At 41.6% G+C, this 24,010-nt stretch overlaps 1 protein-coding gene across 1 annotated transcript in view; it reads left to right on the top strand.

Annotated features, from left to right (window-relative positions):
* The window catches only part of DNAH9 (dynein axonemal heavy chain 9), a 311,767-nt gene that overhangs the window by 136,001 nt on the left and 151,756 nt on the right, over positions 1-24,010 (top strand). The window contains exons 32-36 of the mRNA XM_033089991.1: positions 6,011-6,221; positions 13,300-13,427; positions 15,309-15,417; positions 16,554-16,701; positions 20,922-21,096. Coding sequence (XP_032945882.1) covers positions 6,011-6,221; positions 13,300-13,427; positions 15,309-15,417; positions 16,554-16,701; positions 20,922-21,096 — 771 coding nt within the window. The remainder of the gene's footprint in view (positions 1-6,010; positions 6,222-13,299; positions 13,428-15,308; positions 15,418-16,553; positions 16,702-20,921; positions 21,097-24,010) is intronic.

Here is a 24,010-nt window from a genome sequence, read left to right as displayed (position 1 = left end):
ATATGCCCATGATCTGCCTATTGAAAAAGAAAACACAGGCCCCCAGATTTAAGGCTTCAGAGGATCAACAGGCAGGATTAACAGAGATGAGGATTAAGTGTTCTAGCATTTTTAAATTAGAATTAGCAGACATTGTTGAGTTTTTAGGACTTTGGATACAAAATTCTGTACATTTTGAGTGGTCTGCCCCAACCCGTTTTTCCATGAGCCTGTTATTTTTACTGTGCAATTTTGCAGAAGGTGATGTTTTCAGGATGCATAGATGCTGTTACAGTAGAAGTGCCTGCACATAAATAACTATTCCTTGAAGCAGGATATGACAAGTGCCAGAGAAGAGGGTTCTGGGGTATAGGGACAAGGATGGAATTTTTTTCCTGTACAATAATATGTTTAAGAATCACACGAATCACTTTACAGTTCACAAGAGGTTCTGTATTCTGTATCACGTTAGGTACCCCCCAACCCCGCAAGACATGTGACAGATGAGACACGTTACAGATGGGGAAACAGGGATGCTGTTACTTCCTCCAAGATATTCCACTAAGCTGTTTCATGAGCGAGAAAGTGCTCCCCCTTGAGGAAGATACAGGCCGGGGTGCAGGTTACTTCTCCACTCCATCAGGCATTTCTAGAACACAAGATTTTTACTGGTAGAGATTAAGCCCTGGCTCTATATAAATAGAATTGCAAGTCGACGTCCAATTTCATTTCTGGGATTACATGAAAGCAAAGCATCGCTTGGTCCTTTGCAGCTGGAATTGTTTTTGCCCCCTTGACTCTCCCGACTCCCAACCTCTTTCCTCTTAAGTTCAGTCGATAGATTTTTTTAAAGGTAGCCATGGGCAGGAGGGTCTTCCAGGTGGCAGGAAAAAGATCAGCAAAGGGTGGATGGGGAAACATAGAGATGGTACGAGCAGCAGAAACAGGTTTTGGGGTGGTGGTGGTGGGGAGTGGGCAGTAGGACTCAAAAGATAATCTGGAACAATGATGTATAGAGGGCTGTGAATGCCAGGCTGAGGGGTTTCCTCTTCAAGGCTCTGATCCGAAGGGGTGCCCCCACCCCCGAGATGAATTAAATCCAAGAGACTCCTGAGAGGTCGTGCCCTGGGACTTGGATCAGGACAGTCCATATCCTCCCAGGCTCTCGGGGCGTCTGCTGAAGCTGTAGGACCCTCTTTCCCCAGTTTTTGCACTTTTTCCTACTCAGAATCTTACTCTCTTCCTTTCTGTTTATTTGTCAGTTGGCCCACATTCTGTTTTCTTCCCTTGTTTTTCATAACCACTTTCTGCTCCTCTGATAAGACAGGTGTTGTCTCTTAAAGGCTCTTGGAACAGATGATGTTTTCTCCCCAGTTTTTATTTGCACTGTCCACTGAAACTTCTGAAAGTTAGTTCATCAAAAACCTAGTGAGGCTCTGGTTTGAGATGGCATCCTGCGATCCCTTACGGGCAATAATATAAATGCAGTGGTGTTTTTGGTTGTTTTGTTTTGTTTTCTTAAGAAAGAGGAATCGGTTCATTGAAGTGTGGAAACTGGGAAGAAGATATTACAATAAATTTCTGGAAATACAGAAAGAGGATGAAAGCAGGTTGACACATCAAGCAGAGCAGGGGGGCTGTGGGCCAGAATGCACTTAGGAGGGGGCTCAGGGGACGAAGGGCCAGGAGGTGGCCAGCCTGCCCAGCAGAGCCCCAGAGAAGCTCTGGGCTTGGAGTTGGTCGTAAAGGAAGGCAGGGAAGAGGCAGCGAACTGAAACAGCCAGAGGGGGACCAGTAAGTCTGTTTTCCCTATAATTTTGCCACTTGGCTCCTCACACTCTTCTCCTACCTCCCCATTCTAGTCTTCAATTCCCAAGAATGCAGACCACATGCAGCAAGCATTTAGCACGCAGCCAAAAAGAAAAGTCTGAGGGAATTTAATAAACTCTTTGGGGAAAGCTATGACTGCTCTTGGGATACTAGTGTCCCCCTTTAAAGCCCTTCCATTCTGTTGGAGGCCTCTCGGCTGGAAGGCCAGCCACCTGCTCACTCACGCACAAGTGAAAGGACGAAGACAGAGGTTGAGATCTGACCTTGGACACAGACCTCCTTCTCAGTCTTCCCACCCTGGGGAGAGACCTGCACACATATCCAGTAGCAGACAGCACCCATCCCAGCTCCTAGGAAACACAGTGTAGTTCTTCATTTAAACTTCAGGCTCACCAGACACTGGAGAAAACCAGCAACAATGAGAGATAAATGCAAAGCAACAGGTGACTCAGGAAAGGAAATCCGGATGACATCAGAATCTCTCGTCAGCAGTATCGAGTACTAGAGGACAAGGGCACCATTCTTTCAGTGTTCTGAGTGGAAATTGCTTCAAGACTAGAATTCTATACAAACCAAATTATCATTCAAGGTATTTTCAAAGTCCTAAGTTTTATTTCTTATGCATTTTTTGGAATAGGTTACTTGGGGACATACTACATTAAAATGAGGATGAAAAACAAGAAAAATTTCATGGGATTCAAAACATCAAGAATCAAAAAAAGAAATCCTGGCATGATAGCTATTAGAAACCTAGAAAGCTATCAATCAAAATTAGAGCAGGAAGTCTGTTGTCTTCAAGAAAAAGGACCTCAAAATGAATATATTCAAATCAAGAATACGCTAACAAGATAAAAGTTCTTATGTATTTTATTTAGCTTCTAAGTTATGGAAAATAAGGCTTGTGTTGTGTCTTTTAACAAAGTGAAAGGAAAGCAATTAAAAACACTAAGAGAAAAAAATCATGGTCTAAATTTTATTTTAAATGTGGAGGAGGGTGGTAGAAGAGGGAAAAGGGGGTCAAACATATGGTGATGGAAGGAGAACTGACTCTGAACACACAATACAATATATAGATGGTGTAATCTAGAAATGTACACTTGAAACCTATATAATTTTACTAACCAGTGTCACCCCAATAAATTTAATAACGATTTTTAAAAAGTAAATGTGACCTAATGTTGATCGATATATAGAGTATAAGAAAAGAGTATCCATTTGACCTTGAAAACAATTGATGCCTGGAACATTCTCTGACAAGTCATGACATTAGGCCCATAGAGAGAGAACACCATATATTCCAGGCAAATACTTTCTTCTGTAGTGAAAAATATCTACAGTCATAAAAATGTAAGCCACTATTGGTCTTAGAATCATGGAGAATATAAAATGTCTAAATATAAGTACAGGACAGGATGTAAATATTATCAAAACGGCAGTGTAAAAGCAGAATATATCTGAAAGAAGATAGGAGATGGAAAGATAGAAGGAAGTAGAGTGATATTTATATATTTATCTTACAAAACATACTGTCAAAAGCTTATGGATTCATAACAGAAAGTAGAAATATCCCATTTATCAGTTGATAAGCGAGTAAACCAATGTGGTATGCTTATACAGTGGAATTTTATTCAGCTATAAAGAGGAATGAGGTACTGGTACGTGCTACAGCCTGAATGAGTCTTGGAAACATCGTAAGTAAAAGAAGCCATTCATAAAATTCCACATATTTTATGAATCCATTTATAGGATATGTTCAAAATGGACAGATCTATAGAAGCAAAATGTATATCACGTTGCACAGGGCTTAGGTAGGGGTGGGGGAATCGGGAGTGACTGCTAATGGGTGTGGTTTGCTTCTCTTGTGGTAATGAAATGTCCTGAAATTGAATAGTAGCGATGCTTGTACAAATGTGTGAATATGCTAAAAATCATTGGATTATGTGCTTTAGAAATATGAGTTTTATGGTACATGAATTATATCTCAATTATGCTTTTGAAATGAACAAAAAGAAGTTGATGGAACTATAAAGCAATTTTAAGCTGTTCCAGTATCAGGGAATCAGTTGTTCATGAAAAAAAAAAAATCAATGATTGTAATACAGTCTCCATTCAATAGCCAGAGCACCACTGCTACCACCTCTTCTGTTCCCTCCTCCCCTTTCCCCCTCCTTTTCCTCCTCCATACTTGTTAATGCAATGACCTCAGGTCAGTTTCATGTTTAAAATCCTCCAAATGCTTCCTGTTGTGCCTAGAATAAAATTTCAATTACCAATTCCAGCATATCGGATCCCTCTGTACCTCCTTTACCTTATCTGATACCACTCTCCCCCCGTTATTCCCCATTCTTTGAGCTCTCTAAGCTTAGCTTAAGGCTTTTACACTCAGTGTCACTCTACCTGGAATGCTATTCCTGCTGCTCTTCACATGGTTAACTTTTTGTCATTTGTATATTAGCTTAGATTTCAGCTCCTCAGAGACCCTTCCTGTCCACTTTCCTCATCCTTATCTGGGAAGATCCTGCATGAGGTCCCTGAAGGATGAAAACAAGAGCCAGGATTCTCCCCTGGGTGCTTTAGGGCCCTGAATCAGAGCAACAGCAATGGCTGGGGATCGAGAAGAGAAAAATATTGATGCTATGGAAAACAAAACTCAAATTAATATCTCAATAAGTTATCTTGCCACAGTGAAAGCTAATCATCCTGCTCTCCACAAACAGCCATTTATCTGCTACCTTCATATTGAGCTTAGCAGTATCACTGCTAATTCCCTGGTTGTATGATTTGAGAATTCTTTTCGATACCCGTATCACTTGATTTTTTTACAAAAATATAGGAGTTATCATTTTTTAAAAGGTAGACTAAATAAAATATATGGGGAAAGTTTTTCCACTGTCCCACTACCCTGTTAATATTTCAGTACATTTCTTTTTCTGTCCACTTTCCTCTGCTATTAAGGATCTTATTGTGCAAAATATGAAGAAACTTGATCTACAGTAAAGTTCAAATATTTTAGGTCATGACATACAAGACCTTTTAAGAGGGGCCCTATCCAACCTTTCCAGCCATCCTTCATATTTTCAGCAAATACTTGTTCAGCACTCAGTACATGTCAGATTCTCACTAGACACTGGCAATAAAGAGATAGGGATCCGAGTCCTGCCTGCCTTCAAGGAGACAGTAATCTAATAAGGAGACAGAAAAGTAACTGTTGTAACATCAATAAGTATTAGGATAAAGGATGTAGGTATGGGCCAGAAGTAGGCAGAAGGAAGGATAACTTCTTAACCAAAGGCACAGTATGTTGAAAGGCATAGATACAAGAAAGAGCATTATTAAAGAACTCCAAGTAATTATCTACCTGAAATGTGCATGTTGGGATGACAGATAAGACTGGAGGCTCATTTGGGTTAGCCTGCAAAAGAGTCTCGTCAACCAGTCTGAGGATTTGGGATTTCATCACCAACGCTATGGAGAACCACGGAAAGGACAGAGTGATAGCAGCGACATGGTAGGATTTTCTTTCCAGTAAGTGCACTACCACAGTGCGGGAAGGTGAGCCTGGATGCCAGCTACAACAAGAGTAATGGGACCTTTAAGGCTACTGTTGTCCCTGGGAACTCCTTGACTCCAGCTTCATCAAACCATCTGGCCAACCACATCATGCTCTGTCACACACTAGCCTTGTTTTGTGCTATGACCCCTGCCTGGAACAGCCTTCCTGTTCATCTGCTAGGAAAATTGCTACTCATCCCTGAAAGCCCCAGTTCAAAACCCTGCTCCTCTGTGAAGCCTTTCTTCTTCCCTTTATCTTTACAAAATCAATTGTGCCCTCTGTTCCTGTAGCACTTTATAAATACCTCTATCAGAGCACTTACCACTTTACATTGTAATAATTTGTCAAGATGACTCCATCACACTATGAGATCACAGAGGGCAGAAGAGTCATCCCCGAATCTCCCTCAACTAGTATACTCTCTCACACGTAGTTGGTGACTACTAATTATATGACTGAATGATGACTAAGTGACTAAAAGAATTGTGTTGCCCCTCCATTTTGGACCTCATCAAATCTTGAGGTGAATAACCCTTCCTCTGTGGACTTCAGGTCTCACTTCAGACACCAGCCTGGCTCACAGAAGAGCAGCTGGGATGTAGGTGAATGACAGGTCGGTCTCCCTGGCTGACTGTCGTGTCTCCCCAGGTGGTCCAGCTGGAGGAGCTTCTGGCAGTGCGGCACTCCGTGTTCGTGGTGGGCGGTGCTGGTACTGGCAAGTCTCAGGTGCTGAGGTCCCTGCACAAAACCTATCAGATCATGAAACGCCGCCCCGTCTGGACTGACCTCAATCCCAAAGCAGTCACAAACGATGAGCTTTTTGGCATCATCAATCCAGCCACACGAGAATGGAAGGATGGTAAGAGTGGGATGCCCCTAGGAAAAAGTTTTTGCTACCCTCAGAGCCTTTTGGGCAGGCTTGAATATAGTGGGGTGAACTGCAGAGGAGAGAACAGTGGACTGATCTTTTTGGGATGGGAGAAGGAGGTGAAAAGAATCAGAGAAAGCCTCAACACGGATGGACTTAGAGAGTATTGTGCTAAGTGAAGTATGTCCGACAGAGAAAAACAAATAACGTATGATCTCACTTATATGTGGAATCTAAAAGCTTGTCGATGCAGCTAGTAGCTGCCTCCATCTGTACATGGACTTCTCCCTGAACCATGTACTTTTTAAAAAAGGAAATTATGTCTTTCAAGTCTATTTAGCATCTGGGATCCCTGTTTTGTTTATAATTCTTTCTAACTTTCAGCTATAGGTATAATATCATAAACTTGGTCCTAAAGATGTTTTTTACATTAACATTTTTTAATCTATCTGGAATTTATTTTGGGGCTTAGTATGGCGTAAGGTAGAGAATCAACTTTATTTCTCCCAGATGGATAACTGAATGAGCCAGCACTCTTTATTAAGTAAACTGTCTTTTCCTTCTAAATTTAAACACTAGCTTCTCATACATAGTGTGCTCTGATTCTTGGTTTTCTGTTCTGTTCCACTCACTTCTTTATCTAATCCTACACTAATGTAATTCTATTTTGCTTACAATTATTTTATTAAATTTAATATCTGATGAGGTAAATTCCTCCTTAATATACTTGTGTAATTTTCTTAGCTAGTCTAAGGCATTTCTTATTCCATATTAAATTTAAGCTCACATAATATAATTCAAATTTTAAATGGTGTTGGAATTTCAATTAAAGTTTTGTTAAATACATTAAATATGGAGAAATTGACAAAGAAATCTTATATTTATCATAAATCTGTGTTTACTAAACAAGAGAACATCCAAGTAAATGGAATTTACCCTTTTAATTTTTTAAGAAAAAGTTGTTAAAAATAAATAAACTAAATAAACTAAAGTATATTAATACACCTTTTTCAAAATTAGACAGATCTGGTAGACAGAAAAATAAGTATAGACATAGAAAAATTGGGAAATGCACCATCAAACTCAATATATCACATAGTTATAGAACTTTGCATCTTATAAATAGAAAATATTCCTTTCTTGGTTGGTTCATAGAACATTTCCGAAAATTAAAAATTTAGTTGGCTACAGATGAAGCCATAATGATTTTAAAAGTATCAATTTACGAGCCACAGTCTCTGATAATAATGCAATAGAACAGGAAACAGCAAGAAAATTATCAAAAATAATTTTACTATTTTCAAATCAAGAAATGCTCACTTAACCCCTGGATTAAATAGAAAATTAAATTGCAATCCCTCTAGGAAGCAATAAGAAGAAGAACACACCATATAAAAACCTTTGGGACACATCCGATGTCAATAAGAAAAAACTCTAAGCTCTCTCTATTATACAAGGTAAGCAGGAAATGAAGTCAGTATCCATCCTAAGAAATTATTCAAAGAGTAATAAAAATCTAAAGAAAATTGAGGAGACACAAACTAATAAATATAAAAGCTGAAATAAGTAGGAAGAAACAAAAAAAATATTAAGGATAAATAAATATGAACATTGGTTCTTTGTAAAGACAATAAGTTTATTATGAGCATGATTAATGGGGCAAAGAGTAAACATATAAGATTAGGAATTAGAAAGAAGATATAACATTACATATAGACAAGATTAAAATAGAAGAGAACACTTAATTAAATTATACATATTTGAAAAGCTAGAATAGATGATCCCCTGGCAAAATACAAATTAACCAAATAAACCCAAAAAGAAGTAGAAAACAAGTAAACTAATGAAAAGGAAAATTTTACATAGTAGCAGAACCAAAAAAAAAAAAAAAGTTCCAGATATAAAACAAATAAGTCATGGGGATGTAACATACAGCATGGGGAATATAGTAGTCAGTAACATTGTGAAAACACAGTATGGTGTCAGATGGTTGCTGGACTTATCATGGTGATCATTTCTTTAGATATATAAATGTTGAACACCGATTGTGTACCCCTGAAACTTATATATTACTGTATGTTAGCTATATATTTAATAAACGTCTTTTTAAAAATGATATTTCTGGCTCCATAAAATAAACTGAGAAGTGTCTTTTTAAAATGATTTTGGGATTATCTTTTTTAAAATTTATTTTCAATTACAGTTGACATTCAGTATTATTTTATATTACTTTTAGATGTACAGCATAATGGTTAGAGATTTATATAATTTACAAAGTGATCCCTTCCTAACCCCTGATTAGTCTATTACCCATCTGGCACTATACATAATTGTTGCAACATTATTGACTATATTCCCTCTACTGTACATCCCCATGACTATTTCATAACTACCAATTTATATAAAAAAGATAATTTCACTCAATATAATAAAGGCCATGAATGACAAACCCACAGTTAACATCATACTCAATGGGGAAAAGCTAAAAACATTATTAAAGTCAGAAACCAGAAAAGGGTGCCCACTGTCACCACCTTTATTCAACATAGTATGGGAAGCCCTAGCCACAACACTTAGACAAGAAAAAGAGGCATCAAAATTGGAAAGGAAGTAGTAAAACTGTCAATATTTGCAGATGACATGATACTATATGTAGAGAACCCCAAAGATTCCACCATTATAAACAATGGTGCAGTGAACATATGGATGCACCCGTCCCCTCAAAGTAGCATTTGGGTTTCTTCCAATAAATACCCAGAAGTGGGATTGCTGGGTCCTTCATTGTCTCTTGTTATAGCCTTTGTTTTAAAGTCTATTTTGTCTGGTATAAGTATTGCTGCTCCAGCTTTTTTTGTTGTTGTTTCCATTTTGATGAAATATCTTTTTCCATCTTTTCACTTTCTGTGTGTCTTTCAATCTGAAAGGAATATCTTTTTCCATCTTTTCACTTTCTGTGTGTCTTTCAATCTGAAGGGAATCTCTTATAGGCAGCATATGTAAGGGTTTTGTTCTCTTATCCATTCAACCCTCCTTTGAGTTTCCAGTGGAGCATTTTAATCCATTGACATTGAAAGTAAGTTTTGATAGATATATAGCTAGTTCCATTTTATTTTATATATATATAAAATATATATATATATATGTCTTAAAGTCCCTTTAACATTTCTTGTAATGCTGGTTTGGTGGTGATGAACTCCATTAGCTTTTTCATGTCTGGGAAGCACTTTATCTGACCTTCAATTTTAAATGATATCCTTGCTAGGTAGGGTACCCTTGGCTGTAGGTCTTCACTTTTCACCACATTGAATATTTTGTGCCAATTCCTTCTGGCCTGCAAAGTTTCTGTTGCGAAATCATTTGACAATCTTATGGGAGCTCCCTTATAAGTAACTAATTGTATTTCTCTTGGTGCTTTTAGGATTCCCTCTTTGTCTTTAACCTTTGCCATTCTAATTATACTGTGTCTTGGTGTGGGCCTGTTTGGGTTTGTCTTCTTTGGGACTCGCTGTGCTTTCTGGCTGTGCTTTCTCGCTGTGCTTGTATGTCTATTTCCTTTGCAAAGTTAGGAACGTTTCCAGTCATTATTTCTTCAAGTAGGTTCTCAATCCCTTGCTCTCTCTCTTCTTTTTCTGGTACCCCTATGATGCAAATGTTGTTAATCTTGGTGTTGTCCCAGAAGTCTCTTAAACTATCCTCATTTTTTTTAAATTCTTTTTTCTTTTTGCTGTTCTGATTGAGTATTTTCTGCTACCTTGTCTTCCAAATTGCTGATTCGATCCTTTGCTTCATCTAGTCTGCTGGTGAGTCCTTCTCATGCATTCTTCATTTCAGTTATTGTATTCTTTACTTCTGACTGGTTCATTTTTATGGTTTCTGTGTCCTTTTTATGCTTGCTATCTTGTTGTTGAAGTTCTCACTAAGTTCCTTTAGCATCCTTATAACCAGTGTTTTGAACTCTGTATGTAGTAGGCTGCTTGCCTCCGTTTAATTTAGGGTTTTTTTTTGGGGGGGGGGAGTTTTCTCCTGTTCTTTTATTTGGGACATATTTCTTTGTTTTCTCATTTTGACTGCCCTCCTGTGTTTATTTCTATGTATGAGGTAGATCTGCTATGTCTCCCAGTCTTGGCCTGATGTCCTTATGTAGTAGGTGCCCTGTGGGGCCCTGGCACCGTCTCCATAGTTACCTGCTCTGGGTGCTCCAGGAGTGTCCTTTGTGTGGGTTTTGTGTGTCCTCCTGTTATAGTTGAGCCTTGATTGCTATTGGCTGGTCAGTGGGTGGGATTGACCCTCAAGCTGACTGGCTGTGGGGTTTAGCCACATCTACATCTTGTGGGCTGCTGTGCGGGGAGCTTAACTCACTGAGTGGGATTTGCCCCACCAGGTTCTGGTGCCTGTTGAGACCGCCCTTTGTGTGTTCTGATTTGTGGGGCTAATTGGGTGGTAATCTGCTGTGGTCTGAAGCCAACCTCCAGGTAGTTTTGGGTTTGGGGTTCTTGGGAGGGGCTCTAGGGTAGGTCCAGTTCACCCACTGCCTGTGACCAGCCAGAGACTACCTGGTAGGAGCTATGATGCGATCCATGGTTTTTCACTGACTGTGCTAAACCTGGAGGCACGTGGGAGAGGCCATGCTGCAAACTGAGGACAGCTGCCACCAGTACCAGGCCTGGGATAGCGCCACAAAAAGCCAGGACACCCCAAGTCCTGCTGCCACCTGCAGGCTCCCTTAAAGTTCAGCTGCTAGAATGGTATGCAAAGCCTAGAATGGTATGCAAGTTGGGTGAAGCAGGGTCTCTGGGAGCCCTCACAGTGGGAAGCGTTGTGGTCACTATGTTAATGTAGACTCTGATTTGGTGCCAGTGCTGAGCCTGGAGTGACTCAGCAAGTCTCAGAGCACACCGAGGGCAGTTGCCGCCTGCCTGAAGTCTATGGACTCTGACAGTTTTCCAAGAAAGAGTGAAATGCCAGTGGGGCTTACTGCTGAAGGAGAAAATGCCTCCAGAATTGGGGGAATTGGGGGGACGGGGTCCCAGGGAGTCCTAGCAGGGTGGAGCCCTGGAGCTCATCAGACCAATCAGATTCAGATTTAGCCGTAAGCATTGGGGGAGGGCTCAATGCATTAAAGATAGCGACCAGCTGCATGGGAAGGGGAATTTTCACAGGGAAAATAGCAGTGTCTTCCAGCCCTGGCTCGAAGCCACACACCTCAGTCTGTTCCCTGTATTCCTCTTTCACTCCCTGAGTCACTGTCCCTTCGCCGGAGCCCAAGGTGAGTGCCTACGAGCAAGTAAGGGCCTGCGCGGTCCCTTTAAAAGGATGTCTGGGTTTCCCACACCCTTCTCTCTCACCTGGATGGTCAGAATTCCCACTATTTTTTGCAGCCAGATGTTGTGGGGGCTCCTCTTGGCACCAGTACTCCTGGCTGGGGAGCCTGGAGTGGGGCTGGGGTCCTTTGCTTCTCTGGGGGGGAACATCTGCAGCCAAGATATCCCTCACAATTTTCATCCAGCACAGGGAGGTTTGGGGACAGCCCGTTTTGAATCTCTGTCCCTCCTACCAGTTTCATCATGGTTTCTTCTTTATATTCGTAATTATAAAACTTTTGTTCAGTCAGATTTCAGATGGTTCTCCAGGTTGATTGTTCTATAACTTAATTGCAATTTTAATGTGTTCATAGAAAAAGCAGGCACAGTGTTTATCTACTTACCATCTTAGATCTCCTCCACCAGAGCCAGAAAAATCTTGATATCAACCTTTATATAGAACCAAAAAAAAAAAAAACCCAATTTCACTTATTAATGTAGATTCTGAAATTCTGAATGAAATATCAGTAAATAAAATCCAACAATATCTCAAAAAAATAATATACTTTAAGTAGAATCTACTCCAGGAATGTCAGGATAGATCAATTAATTTTTGAAGTAGTAACATAACGAATGGACAAATTAAAAGAAAAAATTATTTGATCAATCAATGGATGCTAAAAATTCAGTATCCGTTCCTAATTTTCAAAAGTCTAAGTAAAATAGGAATGGAAGGAAATCCCTTAAATATGATACTCTTTGCCCAAAGCCAAAAGGAAAAAGTACGCATTCTGAATGATGAGAAACTAAAGCCATTGCCCTTAAAATCAGGAATAAGTCAGGGAGACCGATTATCAACATTATTCCACATTGCTTGATGGGATTCTAGAAAAATGCAGTAGATAAGAAAATGGGATGCATGGTATAAATTGGAAGATAGGAGAAAATTTATTTTTTGCCGATTATACAACTTTATACCTAGAAAACTCAAGAGGAATTTTTGGAAAAAATCACTAGAATTAATAAGAAAATTTACTAACGGTAACTAAAAATAAAATAAAATAAATGCATAAGATTTAGTAGCTTTTCTCTATACTAGCAGTAGCCAGGTAAAAATGGAAATCCAGGGGGAAAAATGCCCTTCATAACATCAATAAAAATTATGATATGTCTAGGAATAGATTTGGCCAAAGAGATATATTGAAAATGCTATAAAACGTATTAAGGCACATAAAACAGTATTTGAATAAATGAAAAGACATGTCATATTATTGTTTGAGAAAGCTTAGTATCATAAAAATCAATTCTGTCCACAAAAGATATAAATTTCATGTAGCGCCAGTTAGTATCACACTGGGCCTTCTCTCAAAGTCTGCATTTGACAAGATTTGCCCAGGCTGCGATTACAAAGGATGGACTCCTTACCTAACAAGGTTTTATGTAATTCCATCATGTCACAGTTGCTGTTGAAATGATTCACTGGGGTTCTTTGTCACTTAAAAATCTAGTTCTATCAAGTTTTGTTGTTGATTTTGCCGTTGTTGTTCTTACAAAAAGTCAGACTGGAGCACAGAGTGGCACCTTGGGCACTGTCGCATGTTTGGTAGAGTAGGATACAAAGCCAATTCTGACCTACCTTTGATATTTACCCCTGAGTATTGATATTTACTCCTCTGAGTATTGTAGCCAATAGGGAAAGGCTGTGTTAAGAGAAAGATGGAAGGTGAAAGGACAATCAGATATCTGTAAATAATGATATTTACTTTCAGGATTGTTTTCTTCCATCATGCGGGAGCTTGCCAATATCACCCATGATGGGCCCAAGTGGATTTTACTGGATGGTGACATAGATCCAATGTGGATTGAGTCTCTGAACACTGTCATGGATGACAACAAGGTATTGAGGGGGAAAGGAAATCCTCACGTCATCCCTAATCATCTATTAAACCAGTCCCCCTGACACATTTGGAAATCGCTATTCCACAGAAGGGCTGGCCCTGAGTAAGGAATTACCAGTATCTTTATTTTTTTTATTTTTTCCAGTTTTATTGAGATGTAATTGACATGTAACATTGTGTAAGTTTAAGGTGTACAACATGATGATTTGAAATACATATATTACAAAATGATTAACAAGGCTAATTAACACCTCCATCATCTCATGATTACCTTTGTGTGTGTGTGTGTGTGTGTGTGTGTGTGTGTGTGTGGTAAGGACTTTTAAGATCTACTCTCTTAGCAACTTTCAAATATACAAAACAGTATTGTTAACTATAGTCATCATGCTGTACATTACATCCCCAAAATTATTCATCTTGTAACTGGAAGTCTGTACTCTTTACCCATTTCCTTCACCCATTTCCTCCCCCCATCCCATCCCACCCCACCCCCTCCCTAACAAGCACCAATCTACTCTGTCTCTGTGACTTTGTGTGTGTGCTTTTTTTCAGATTCCGCAAATTTGTCTTTCTCTGTCTGGCTTATTTAGATTCCACAGTGTTTGTCTTTCTGTGTCTGACTTATTTCACTTAATATAATACTCTCCAGGTCCCTCTATGTTTTCACAAATGGTAGGATTTCCTTCTTTTTATGACTGAATATTATTTAATTGTATATATATATACCACATCTTTATTCGTTCACTCATTGAGACAGACATTTAGGTGGTTTCCATGTCTACGCTATTGTGAATAATGTTTCAGTGAACATGGGAGTACAGATCTCTCTTCAAGATCATGATTTCGTTTATTACTGGTGTCCTTGTAACATCTCAGAACTGATTCATCCAAACGAGCAAGAAACCATTTCACTTACTTCAGTGGCACTGCCATTGCTCACACTGATTTTAGCATTGTTATAACTGAGAATCTTCTGCACGTAGATTAATTTAGTATTTAGAGCTGAAAGGAGTCTTAAGTCACCTATTGAAATCTTTTTTTCTTCACCGTTTTCATTTTTTATAAACAAGGAAACTGAGGATCAGATACATTCTGAGCCTGTCAGACATTCTCAATGGTGACCCATCTTTATTCACAGAGAGTATATTTTATTTTTTTATCAACAATGAAAACGAAATGCCAGTAAAGTCGCTGTTAAGCTGGTAGCTGCTCCTAAACTTGTTCAGAAAGCACATCCAGATTAGAAGTTTTAGGATGGCTTCAACATTTACAGTTTCATCACAATAAATGTGTGTTCTCCCAAAGAGGCTACTTTAAAAGAAACAGCAGTAATATGAAGCCTAAGCTTTCTTCCTTTAATAATCTTATTCTAATACAGTCTAGTCATCTGAATCATTGACATCAATTTAAACTTTTTAGATAACGTTTTTCCTGATTCGGTACGTGTACCACCACACACACACACACGTATGTACACACACACAGAAAGGGGAAGGAGGGTATACAGGAAAATGAGATTGTTGCAGAAAATTTAGAGAGTGCTTCTATAGTAGTTGACCCTGAACAATGGAGGCTTGGATTGCACAGGTCCACTCATACACAAATTTTTGCAATGGACCCACTCAGTTCAAACCCATGTTGTTCCAGGGTTGACTTGAGATCGGGACTCAGCCTGTGTAGAATGCTGACTTAAATTATATGCAGATTTTCAACTGCATGGGCAGTGGTTGCCCCTAACCTCTGTGTTCAAGGGTCAACTCTAATCACAAAGAAGTAAATAACCATTCATAGTCCCTACCAGGAGTCATCCGCCAAAGCCCCACCAGCTGGCCATGCCTTCCGACCTGGTGTGTGTCCCCTCCCCCCACCATATTCTCCAGGTGCTGACCTTGGCGAGCAACGAGAGGATCCCTCTGAATCCTACAATGAGGCTTCTCTTTGAGATCAGTCACCTGCGCACCGCCACTCCAGCAACTGTCTCCAGAGCAGGTACAGCCTAAGAAAGGGGCGAAAATAAAGTGCTCAGTTGTAGACAGGCACGACTAGCATTCCACGTGATGCTGCTGGCTCTGAAGGGAGCTCACGCCGATCACCCAAAACCCTGGCCTTCTCCGCAGTCCTAATGCACATCACAGGGTGAGCAAGTGTTCTGAGGCCAGGCCCGGGGGATAGTCTTCATTCAGAAACATTATGGGAATGGGGAAGGCAATGGCCCCTGAACTGGACAATTGTCCTCTGCACATAAGTGCCTCAAATTAGGCTCCTTTTAGGCCAGTTCTAGCCTCCAGGTCAATGGAGATGACTGAGCGTTGCAGTTGTCACTACATGCTGGTGGGCAGTAACAACTTTACACCTTAATTTTCCTCTAACTCCACTGCCAAATTTATCAGCAGAGACTGAAAAATAAAGAGGATTGGTTTGATCTCCACCATAATATCAGATGCCCTGTCAAGGTTCTGTGCTGAGGATGGAGGACACAGGCCGGAAGAATCATCTCTCTCACTCTGTATTTGTTTCCTAGGACTGCCATAACTAATTATCCTAAGCATGGTGGCTTTTACAACCACATGCATTTATTCTCTCACGGTTTTGTAAGCCAGACACCCTAAATCAAAGTGTCAGCCTTCTCGGGGAGAATCCTTTCTTGCATCTTCCGGCCTAGGCGTTCCTTGGCTTCTGGCCCCACGACTCCATCCTCCACCTCCCTCTTCACATGGCCTTCTCTGTGTGTCTTTCCTTTTTCTGTCGCTTATAAGGACACTTGTAAATGTCCCACCCAGATAATCCAGGGTAAGTTCACCTTAAGATCCTTAACTTAATTACCTCTGCAAAGGCCCTTTTCCCAAATAAGGTCACATTTACAGGTTCTAGGGATTAGGACGTGGGCATATCCTTTTGGGGCCACCATTTAACCCACTACACACGTCTACACCATGCCAGCTGTTTATAATCAGTCACAGCCTTCTTTCCCCCTGAGCCGAGACCTGGCCTTAGGATCTTTCTCAACACTGCTTTCCATCAGCTGATATCAATCAATTTTCTGAGCAATTAAAATAAGTCTCTGGGGTGAAGAATATACTGACGTCCGTGGAGAATTCACTGAACAATATTCCGTATGCTCCCAGGGATCCTGTACATCAACCCGGCAGACCTGGGATGGAACCCGCCGGTCAGCAGCTGGATCGACAAGAGGGAAATCCAGACCGAGCGAGCCAACTTAACCATTCTGTTTGACAAGTATCTTCCAACCTGCTTAGACACCCTCAGAACCAGGTAGGCCAAGAAATAAGGAAAGTTGCAAGTTAAAGCAGTAATCAGAAGCCTGTTGGCTCACATCTTATGTCCCATTGATGTCATTTCTGTCCTGTCCCTGAAGTCACATGTCCCCAGATCATTCCCCTCTGGGCACTGCAGATGGCAAACGGATGCCTACTGCCAGTTCAGGCAGGAGATGAGATGAGTAAGGAGGAGGAAGATTTAAAGTGCCTTTTGTGAGTGCCACATGGGTGTATTTGAAGGAGGCTATAAGTTGCAATATCCGGTAACAATTCTGAGATCCTTCAATTTGCAGGGCACGCAGCTGGCCCTTCTACACATAATACACAGGTCACATCAACAAACCTAGAGGTGAAGGTGACACCTGTCAGTGACAGGGGGGCCCACTTCCTGTTCCTGACTTATGTTCATGGCCCAGATAATGTGGAATCAGGTATCATTTGACCAGTCCTACCCCTCTGGATACTGTGAGTTCACTTTTCTCCTTATGGGTTTGCAAAAAATAAAAGCAACAAGCCCTGACCACATAAATGAGAGATTAATTACCCTTAATCAAACGGATGCTTATTACAACAAGAATAATATGTGTCGGCAAAGAGAGTTTCCAATGTTTAGAACCTGCTTTTGTACACACTTTTTTCTTGACGGTTGATGCATCATTCTATGAATCAGGCATCCAACCCTGTAGTTCAGCCAAGTTCAACCATCGGAGGCTGGTGCTGTGAAAGAGACATGACTCAGAGATCCATAGTCCCCAAAGATTCAACAAGTTAGGGTCAGGATCATTTTTCCCAGAAATGAAGTCCATCTCTCAAAATGATCCTTGATTCCTTATTTGTTGGTCTGTCAAATATGGGATGGAGAATTGTTCACAAGTGTCGGGGCGGAGGTGAAGGGAGAACTTTCCACAGCAAGAGGATCCGAGGCACTCTTATTTCATGTGCCCCTCCCTGCACCCTGTCACTATCCACCCACGTGAAGAGTGCATTTTGTATTACTGTAATAAAAACTGAGTTGCAATTGAGTAGTTGACATCGTGGTATGTTTTTAGATATTTAAACATTTATTTTGATTTTGTAATTTTTATATTTTGGCATCCATAATTATTTTTCCAAACTTCAATATTTTCATAAACCTTTGAGACGCCTTTACCCCCTTGTGACCTGTGGGCTCCATGGCCATGGGATCTAATGAGATAAAGCAGCCTGGGCAGCAGGCAGTGTCTGGAAGGGCAAAAGTGGTGAGTGCCCCAGGTGGGCAAGGGCCACAGAGAGTTAAATACCACGGAATGGGACGGTTTTGGGAGAATAGTATACCCGCATTCTTTCTCTTTTGCTGAGACACTTGTCCAGTATATTCTCTGACTAACAGGCCATTTCCCCTTGGCATGTAGAATAAGAGATGCCAAACTCTTGTCTGTTTGTGTATGAGTGTGTATGTGAGTGTGTGTGAGCACACACGTGTGTGCTCATGAGCCTGCACAAGTCTCCGAAACAAGCTTGGAAGCCTCTGTATGAAGGCTGTCCAGAGACGATTCTCCTCCAATCTCTGAACCCCACGGCTCGCAAGGAAAAAAAGCATAGTTGTCATTTACGGTGCCTGCTCTGGGTGTTATTTCATTTCATTCTCACAACATTCCTGAGAGAGCTACCCATCCTGTAGATAGGGGAGCTGAGGGGCCGTGATGCTCCCTTGGCGTCACAGCTAGTTAGTAACAAGGCACTTCCTTCACAGTCTTCTGTTTTATTCATAACGGTGTTGGAATGCCAGCTTTATGTGGCCCCGTTACTACAACGCGGTGCAATGTGGACACATAGTAATTTTTACATTGAACGAGCAGACCTCATAATGGGTGATTATAAAACACCTTTATTTTGTTTCCCACTGTTTCTTCCAAACTGTTTTATGTGGCTGGTTGTCCTCCTGCCCCTGAATGAAATATAGGTGACTTTTCTGGTCATTCCTCAGAAACAGAAAGGCGTGTGATTACTTCTACTGACACAATCACACACACACAATATGAAAATTTTAAAAAGCAAACTACACTTAAAATGAAAGCTCCTCCCCCTGCCCCCACAGCTCAGGCCTGCTCTAGCTCTGGACCTGCAGTGGGAAAGGGGAGTGTCCTTAACTTCTCTCCTTACTCTGTCACCTGCCCCCTCACCAGCTGTGGATTGAAGGGGGACAGAGAGAAGAGAGTAAGGGGCAGGAAAGGTCTCATTGGCTGGTACTGCATGGTCTTAGTTACCCTAACTGTGACAGATTTGGAAATCTGACCCTTTCTCTAGAAACTTTTGTGGGTTCCTTGGACCCTGGCCCATCACTGGAGATCTCCCTTATGCCTTTCCTTGAAGCAAGTCAATGCCTCTCCATAGCCAATCCTGGACGGACAACTCCTCATGCAAACCCCTTAGGGTAGCCCCCTTAGCCAGCATCTAACACAACCTCACATTCTCATATCCTATACCCAGATTCCAGGAAATACCTCTCCTGAGCCTTGACAAACTGTAGCACAGGCTGCCCCAGCAATCAGCCTCTACACCTACATCCCACTGTGAGATAAGCAAGTCTCTTCAAGGTTTGCCAGGCACTGGCACCCGCCTTCCCTATGGGAGAGGGAGCACTCATTGCACACCAGAGTTCCCTCCAAAATCCTGTATGCTAATTTCTAGCCCCTCCAGCATCTCCCACTTTGATCCTCAACCCCTGAGAAGATGAGAGGCCAAGGTCGCAAAGCCCTTTGCAAGTGTCCCCTAGATTGTCTGGAATCTCGTTTGGAATGTGAGAGTAGTTGGCCCCTATTGTGTTGGCGCCTCATTCAAAACTGAGTGTAAGGTGGTTCTATTTTGACATTCTGTTACAAATACCATGTTTCCCCAAAAATAAAACCTGGCCAGACAATCAGCTCTAATGCGTCTTTTGGAGCAAAAATTAAGACCCAGTATTATTTTACTATTAAGACCGGGTCTTATATAATATGGTATTAAATATAATATAATATAATATAATATAATATAATATAATATAATATAATATAATACCAGGTCTTATATTAATTTTTGCTACAAAAGATACATTAGAGCTGATTGTCTGGCTAGGTCTTATTTTCAGGAAAACACGGTATGTGTCAAGAAAATGAAGGAAAGTCCATTAAATACTCAGTTTCCTCATTACTCATGGAAGTAATGCCTAAACTATTAGACCACTTCACAGCATGGCTATAAGGACTGCAGTGAGATTAAAAACAACCGCTAACACAAAACACTGAAGAGAATAGAATGCTATGAAAGAAACTCTGAAGCCCAGAGCCAGTAAATGACTTGTAAGGTGTCAGATGGTGGCATTGCTCATTCTGTAACAGTGAACCCTGCCTCTGTGCAGCCTGTATGCTCAGCTTCCCGTGGGAGGTGGCCGTGTGGGCAGGCATGCAGGAGGGGTTGAATGCGTGGGTAGGTGGTGTAATCCGTGGGCACACATGACAGGATCAGCGTGCCCGTGTGTACGTGTGTGTGCACATGCGCACACACTCACCCCTGCTCCCTTGGGCATAGATGCACCTTTGTGCGTCTCTTGATATCTGCCTTTCAGTCAAGACCAAAGCCAAGATTAAAAGTACGAAAACCAGGCCAGGACAAAGTTACAGAGGTACATTCTTGGAAGAGGAACTCCTACAAGTAAATCGTGATTGTATAAAATAACCATCTATCCTGGCCCATTCTGCCCCCCACCTAACCGCCCCCAGAGAAAATGTTTTCAGTGCGTTTAAATTGATGGAACTCCTCTGAGCTGAAATTGTGGAACCTCAAAATTACACCCAGTTGACTCTGGTACTTTTTGACAATTGAGGAAACGGTGAAAGAAATGAAACTACTAAGATAGTTACTTGTTTGGTAGCAGCCGCCTGCATTCCCAACGCGTGAGGGGGAGTCATCAGTGTTCAAAGAAGGGAAGTGGAGACGGGGAGGTTTAGCAGAGGAAGGGAAGATGAGAAAAGGAACCTGCTTGGGAACACTCGGGCCCTTACTTCTTTACAAAGGGAACCGGCCCCGAAATAGCTGATGAACCCAAAGGCTTCAGTAGCACCATGGTCCTCTGTAATCCCAGGGAACCTGACAAATCAGGAGTCCATGAAACCCAGCTGGGTCCAAACCCATCGCTGTCTGCAATGCCTCTAGGGAACCCAGTGTTTCAGAGCCGACTGGGGTCTCTCTTTGCAGATTTAAGAAGATAATTCCAATCCCAGAGCAGAGCATGGTTCAGATGCTGTGCCACCTTCTCGAGTGTCTCCTGACCAAGGAGGACATCCCTGAAGACAGCCCCAAGGAAACTTATGAGCTTTATTTTGTGTTCGCTGCTATCTGGGCTTTCGGCGGAGCAATGATCCAAGATCAGGTAAGAGGAGGTGCTGAGGTTGACACCCACATTCAGTCCACTGTGGCAAAAACTGATCTTCCTGCGAAGATCTGGAAGGTAGGACAGCTAAATGTCAGAATTAACATGAAAGCATCAAACTATTTAGTTCTCTACCCATTGCTCTTCTAAAGACATCCGTCCCCATAGAAGGGTCCCGGGGGGGTGAGACATGAAATTGGAATGTATTTCGAGTTGTTGCTTTTTGAGTTAGTGAATGTATCTTTGATTTCATGGAGGGTTGCAGTGTTTGAATTTAAACAACCGGAGGGACAAGTACAGAACCTTTCAAGGTGATGTGTGTTTTATAGACAAAATGATGTTGTGCTGTGGAAGCTTGAATAGGAGGAATCCCTTTAGCCTTCCCAAAATCTTCCAGAATAAGCATGCACCAGTCTTCACCAGGCCAGAGTTAACCAGCATGTCTCTGGACCCCTGCAATGCAGATCTGTTCACAGAAGATTGGACCAAAAGTCAGCTGACCCCTCCCTAGGGGTAGGAAACTAAAGTAGTGTCTGTCTCCTGGTGTTGGCTGCTGTAGCTTCATGCTCTCTGGGGGTGGGATGTTTTCCTGGAGTATCTTGACATCCTATTCCCTGACACTTCCTGCTTTCCCAATCTTGTTCTTTACTTAGTTTCCTCGAAATGAAAGGTATTTTATCTAGAAACAGCATGTTCAAAATTATGCATCTCAGTCTTTTACAACTGACTCTAGCTGTCAGGAAATATCATACCCAGGTTAAGAACATGGCTTCTGGATTTGAATCGTAGCTCTGCCACTTACTATCTGGGGGACGCTGGCAAGTCACTTAACCTCTCTCTACCTTATTCTCCCCATGTGTACAAAGGAGATGAGAGCGGTGATCGTGAGGGTGGTTGTGAGGATGCAGTAAAGGGATACTGTTCTGACTGCCTACCACGAATGTGGGCAAAGCACTTAGAATGGTGCTGGCGCACACACACACACGTTCTTAATAATCGTCTCGCACCATAAATACTCAGTTTCAGAGCAAATATCTGGTGCCTGTCTCACGACAGGGGATCAAACTAACCTGCAGTTGTTAGAGGTAGGATTGACTCTTCCTGGTCTGGGTTGATCATAGGCTCTTTCAAGGAGACAGGTATAATAAAAAGTTTCAGACTGCCAGGACAAAGCCATTTCTAGGAATACAAAATGGAGGTGAGGTGGGAGAATTAAACAATTAATTCAGAATTACCAATTAATTTATTTTCCATTTTCACAGCCTCTGGTTGTAACACGCATCCCACCTCCCGTCATCCCCTAACATGTTCCTCAGTGCTCAAAGTTCAGAAAGCAGTTTTCACAAGCTCTTGGGACATGTGCCCTTCTCCATCTCCCTCTCCAGAGCGAGACGCTGATGGGAAAGAACAGAGATGCCTGGACTGGGAGTTGACATTTGAGAATTCCATGCTGTCTGTCCCGCACCCTTGGAGCTTCTCCACGGATGGCTTCTTTGACATCTTTACATTCCCCCTTTGAGGCAAGGATGCAGTGAGTCCAGCAGGATGGATGAGACCTCGTTAAAATGCACAGAGATCCAGAATGCATAGGTTATTATTTTCCATCAAATGCAGTCCCTGACCTTTCGGCTGCTGGAAGAAATGTCAGACAGGAACCACTGCTGGGCTTTTCTCCCATGTTGGTGCCGAACAAGCAGTGAGGGGTCAGGAGGAAGGTATCTGGTCAATTTTTCTGTCTCTGTACAGAAAAATTTAAATCCACTCAACTCTTTAAAAGCCCAGGAGAAAGCACCCCTCCAGGCGTGCCAGGCTCTGGAACACTTGCAGCTGTAGGCAGCCATGGTGGCACATGGGGAGAAAACAAGGGAGAATGCTTTTAGCAGCAGGGAATATCCGAGACCCCTCCACCTGCATTCACGCCACACACCAAAAAGAGTGCTCTAATTGAAAAGCAGGAAGTTGGCCAAAACACTGACGTCAGGAATACCAGTGGTGCTTACATTTAAAAAGTTGTCATCAAAACAAAGTAGAACTACAAAATACAGCCTATCCTTGAGCAGAATGCCCATAATAAAAAGGCGGGGTGGCGGGGAGGAGGTGATGGTAAATACTTTGCAACAACTACAGGAAATGGTCTCTCAGACCAAATGATCTCTAAGGGAGCACTGGACTGGGAGACAGAAAACCTGTGTTCAACTCCCAGTTCTGCCATATGCTTCTAGAAGTATCACCTTTTGAGCTTTTGTCTTTTCAGATATAAAATAGGAATCGTTTTCCCTAGCCAGGATAACGTAGAGCACTGTGAAGATCCAATGAGATGTCTTGTTGGAAACTGCTGCAGCATGCCAGCACAGCCTCAGTGTCATCCAGTTCCAAGGGCAGGAAGGAGACCGGAGAATTGTCAGAATCCAGAGGAGATGGGGATTTCAGAAGGGGCTTCTTCCCTGAGGTCACTGCTGAAGAGATACCACAACTGTTGACATGAGAAAGGGCCATGGGGATGACTCAGCAAACACCTTGTTTTTATAGTGTCCAGTTGTAGTAGAAAGTGAGGGCAAGAGTCAGGAGGGCAAGATGATGGTCGGCAGCCCAGCTAATGGCTTGGCTGGGAAACTGACCGGGTTGCTCAAGGTGTAATTGGGGGTGAGGAAAGGAAAAGATCGTCTCGGATTTTCCATATTCATTTAAAATCTGGTTATCGTAGGAAGTTAAAGATCTTCCAGAATTTTACCCATGAGTTAAAATGGGAATCTTTTCTAAGGCTTCTGATTGCAGAGAACAATTTTGAGAAGATACAGCAGCCCCTGAATCTGAATTCAAATCAGAATAAGAACAGCAAACAAATCTGTCCTTACCTTAGAGCCTAGTTCCGTTCTCATTTTAAGGTGAAGAAATTCAATTCTGTTTACCTAAT

Source organism: Rhinolophus ferrumequinum, chromosome 21, assembly GCF_004115265.2.
Source record: "Rhinolophus ferrumequinum isolate MPI-CBG mRhiFer1 chromosome 21, mRhiFer1_v1.p, whole genome shotgun sequence".
Classification (NCBI taxonomy): domain Eukaryota; kingdom Metazoa; phylum Chordata; class Mammalia; order Chiroptera; family Rhinolophidae; genus Rhinolophus; species Rhinolophus ferrumequinum.
The sequence above is the reverse complement of the archived record's forward strand: the minus strand, read 5'-3'. Positions and strand labels throughout refer to the sequence as shown.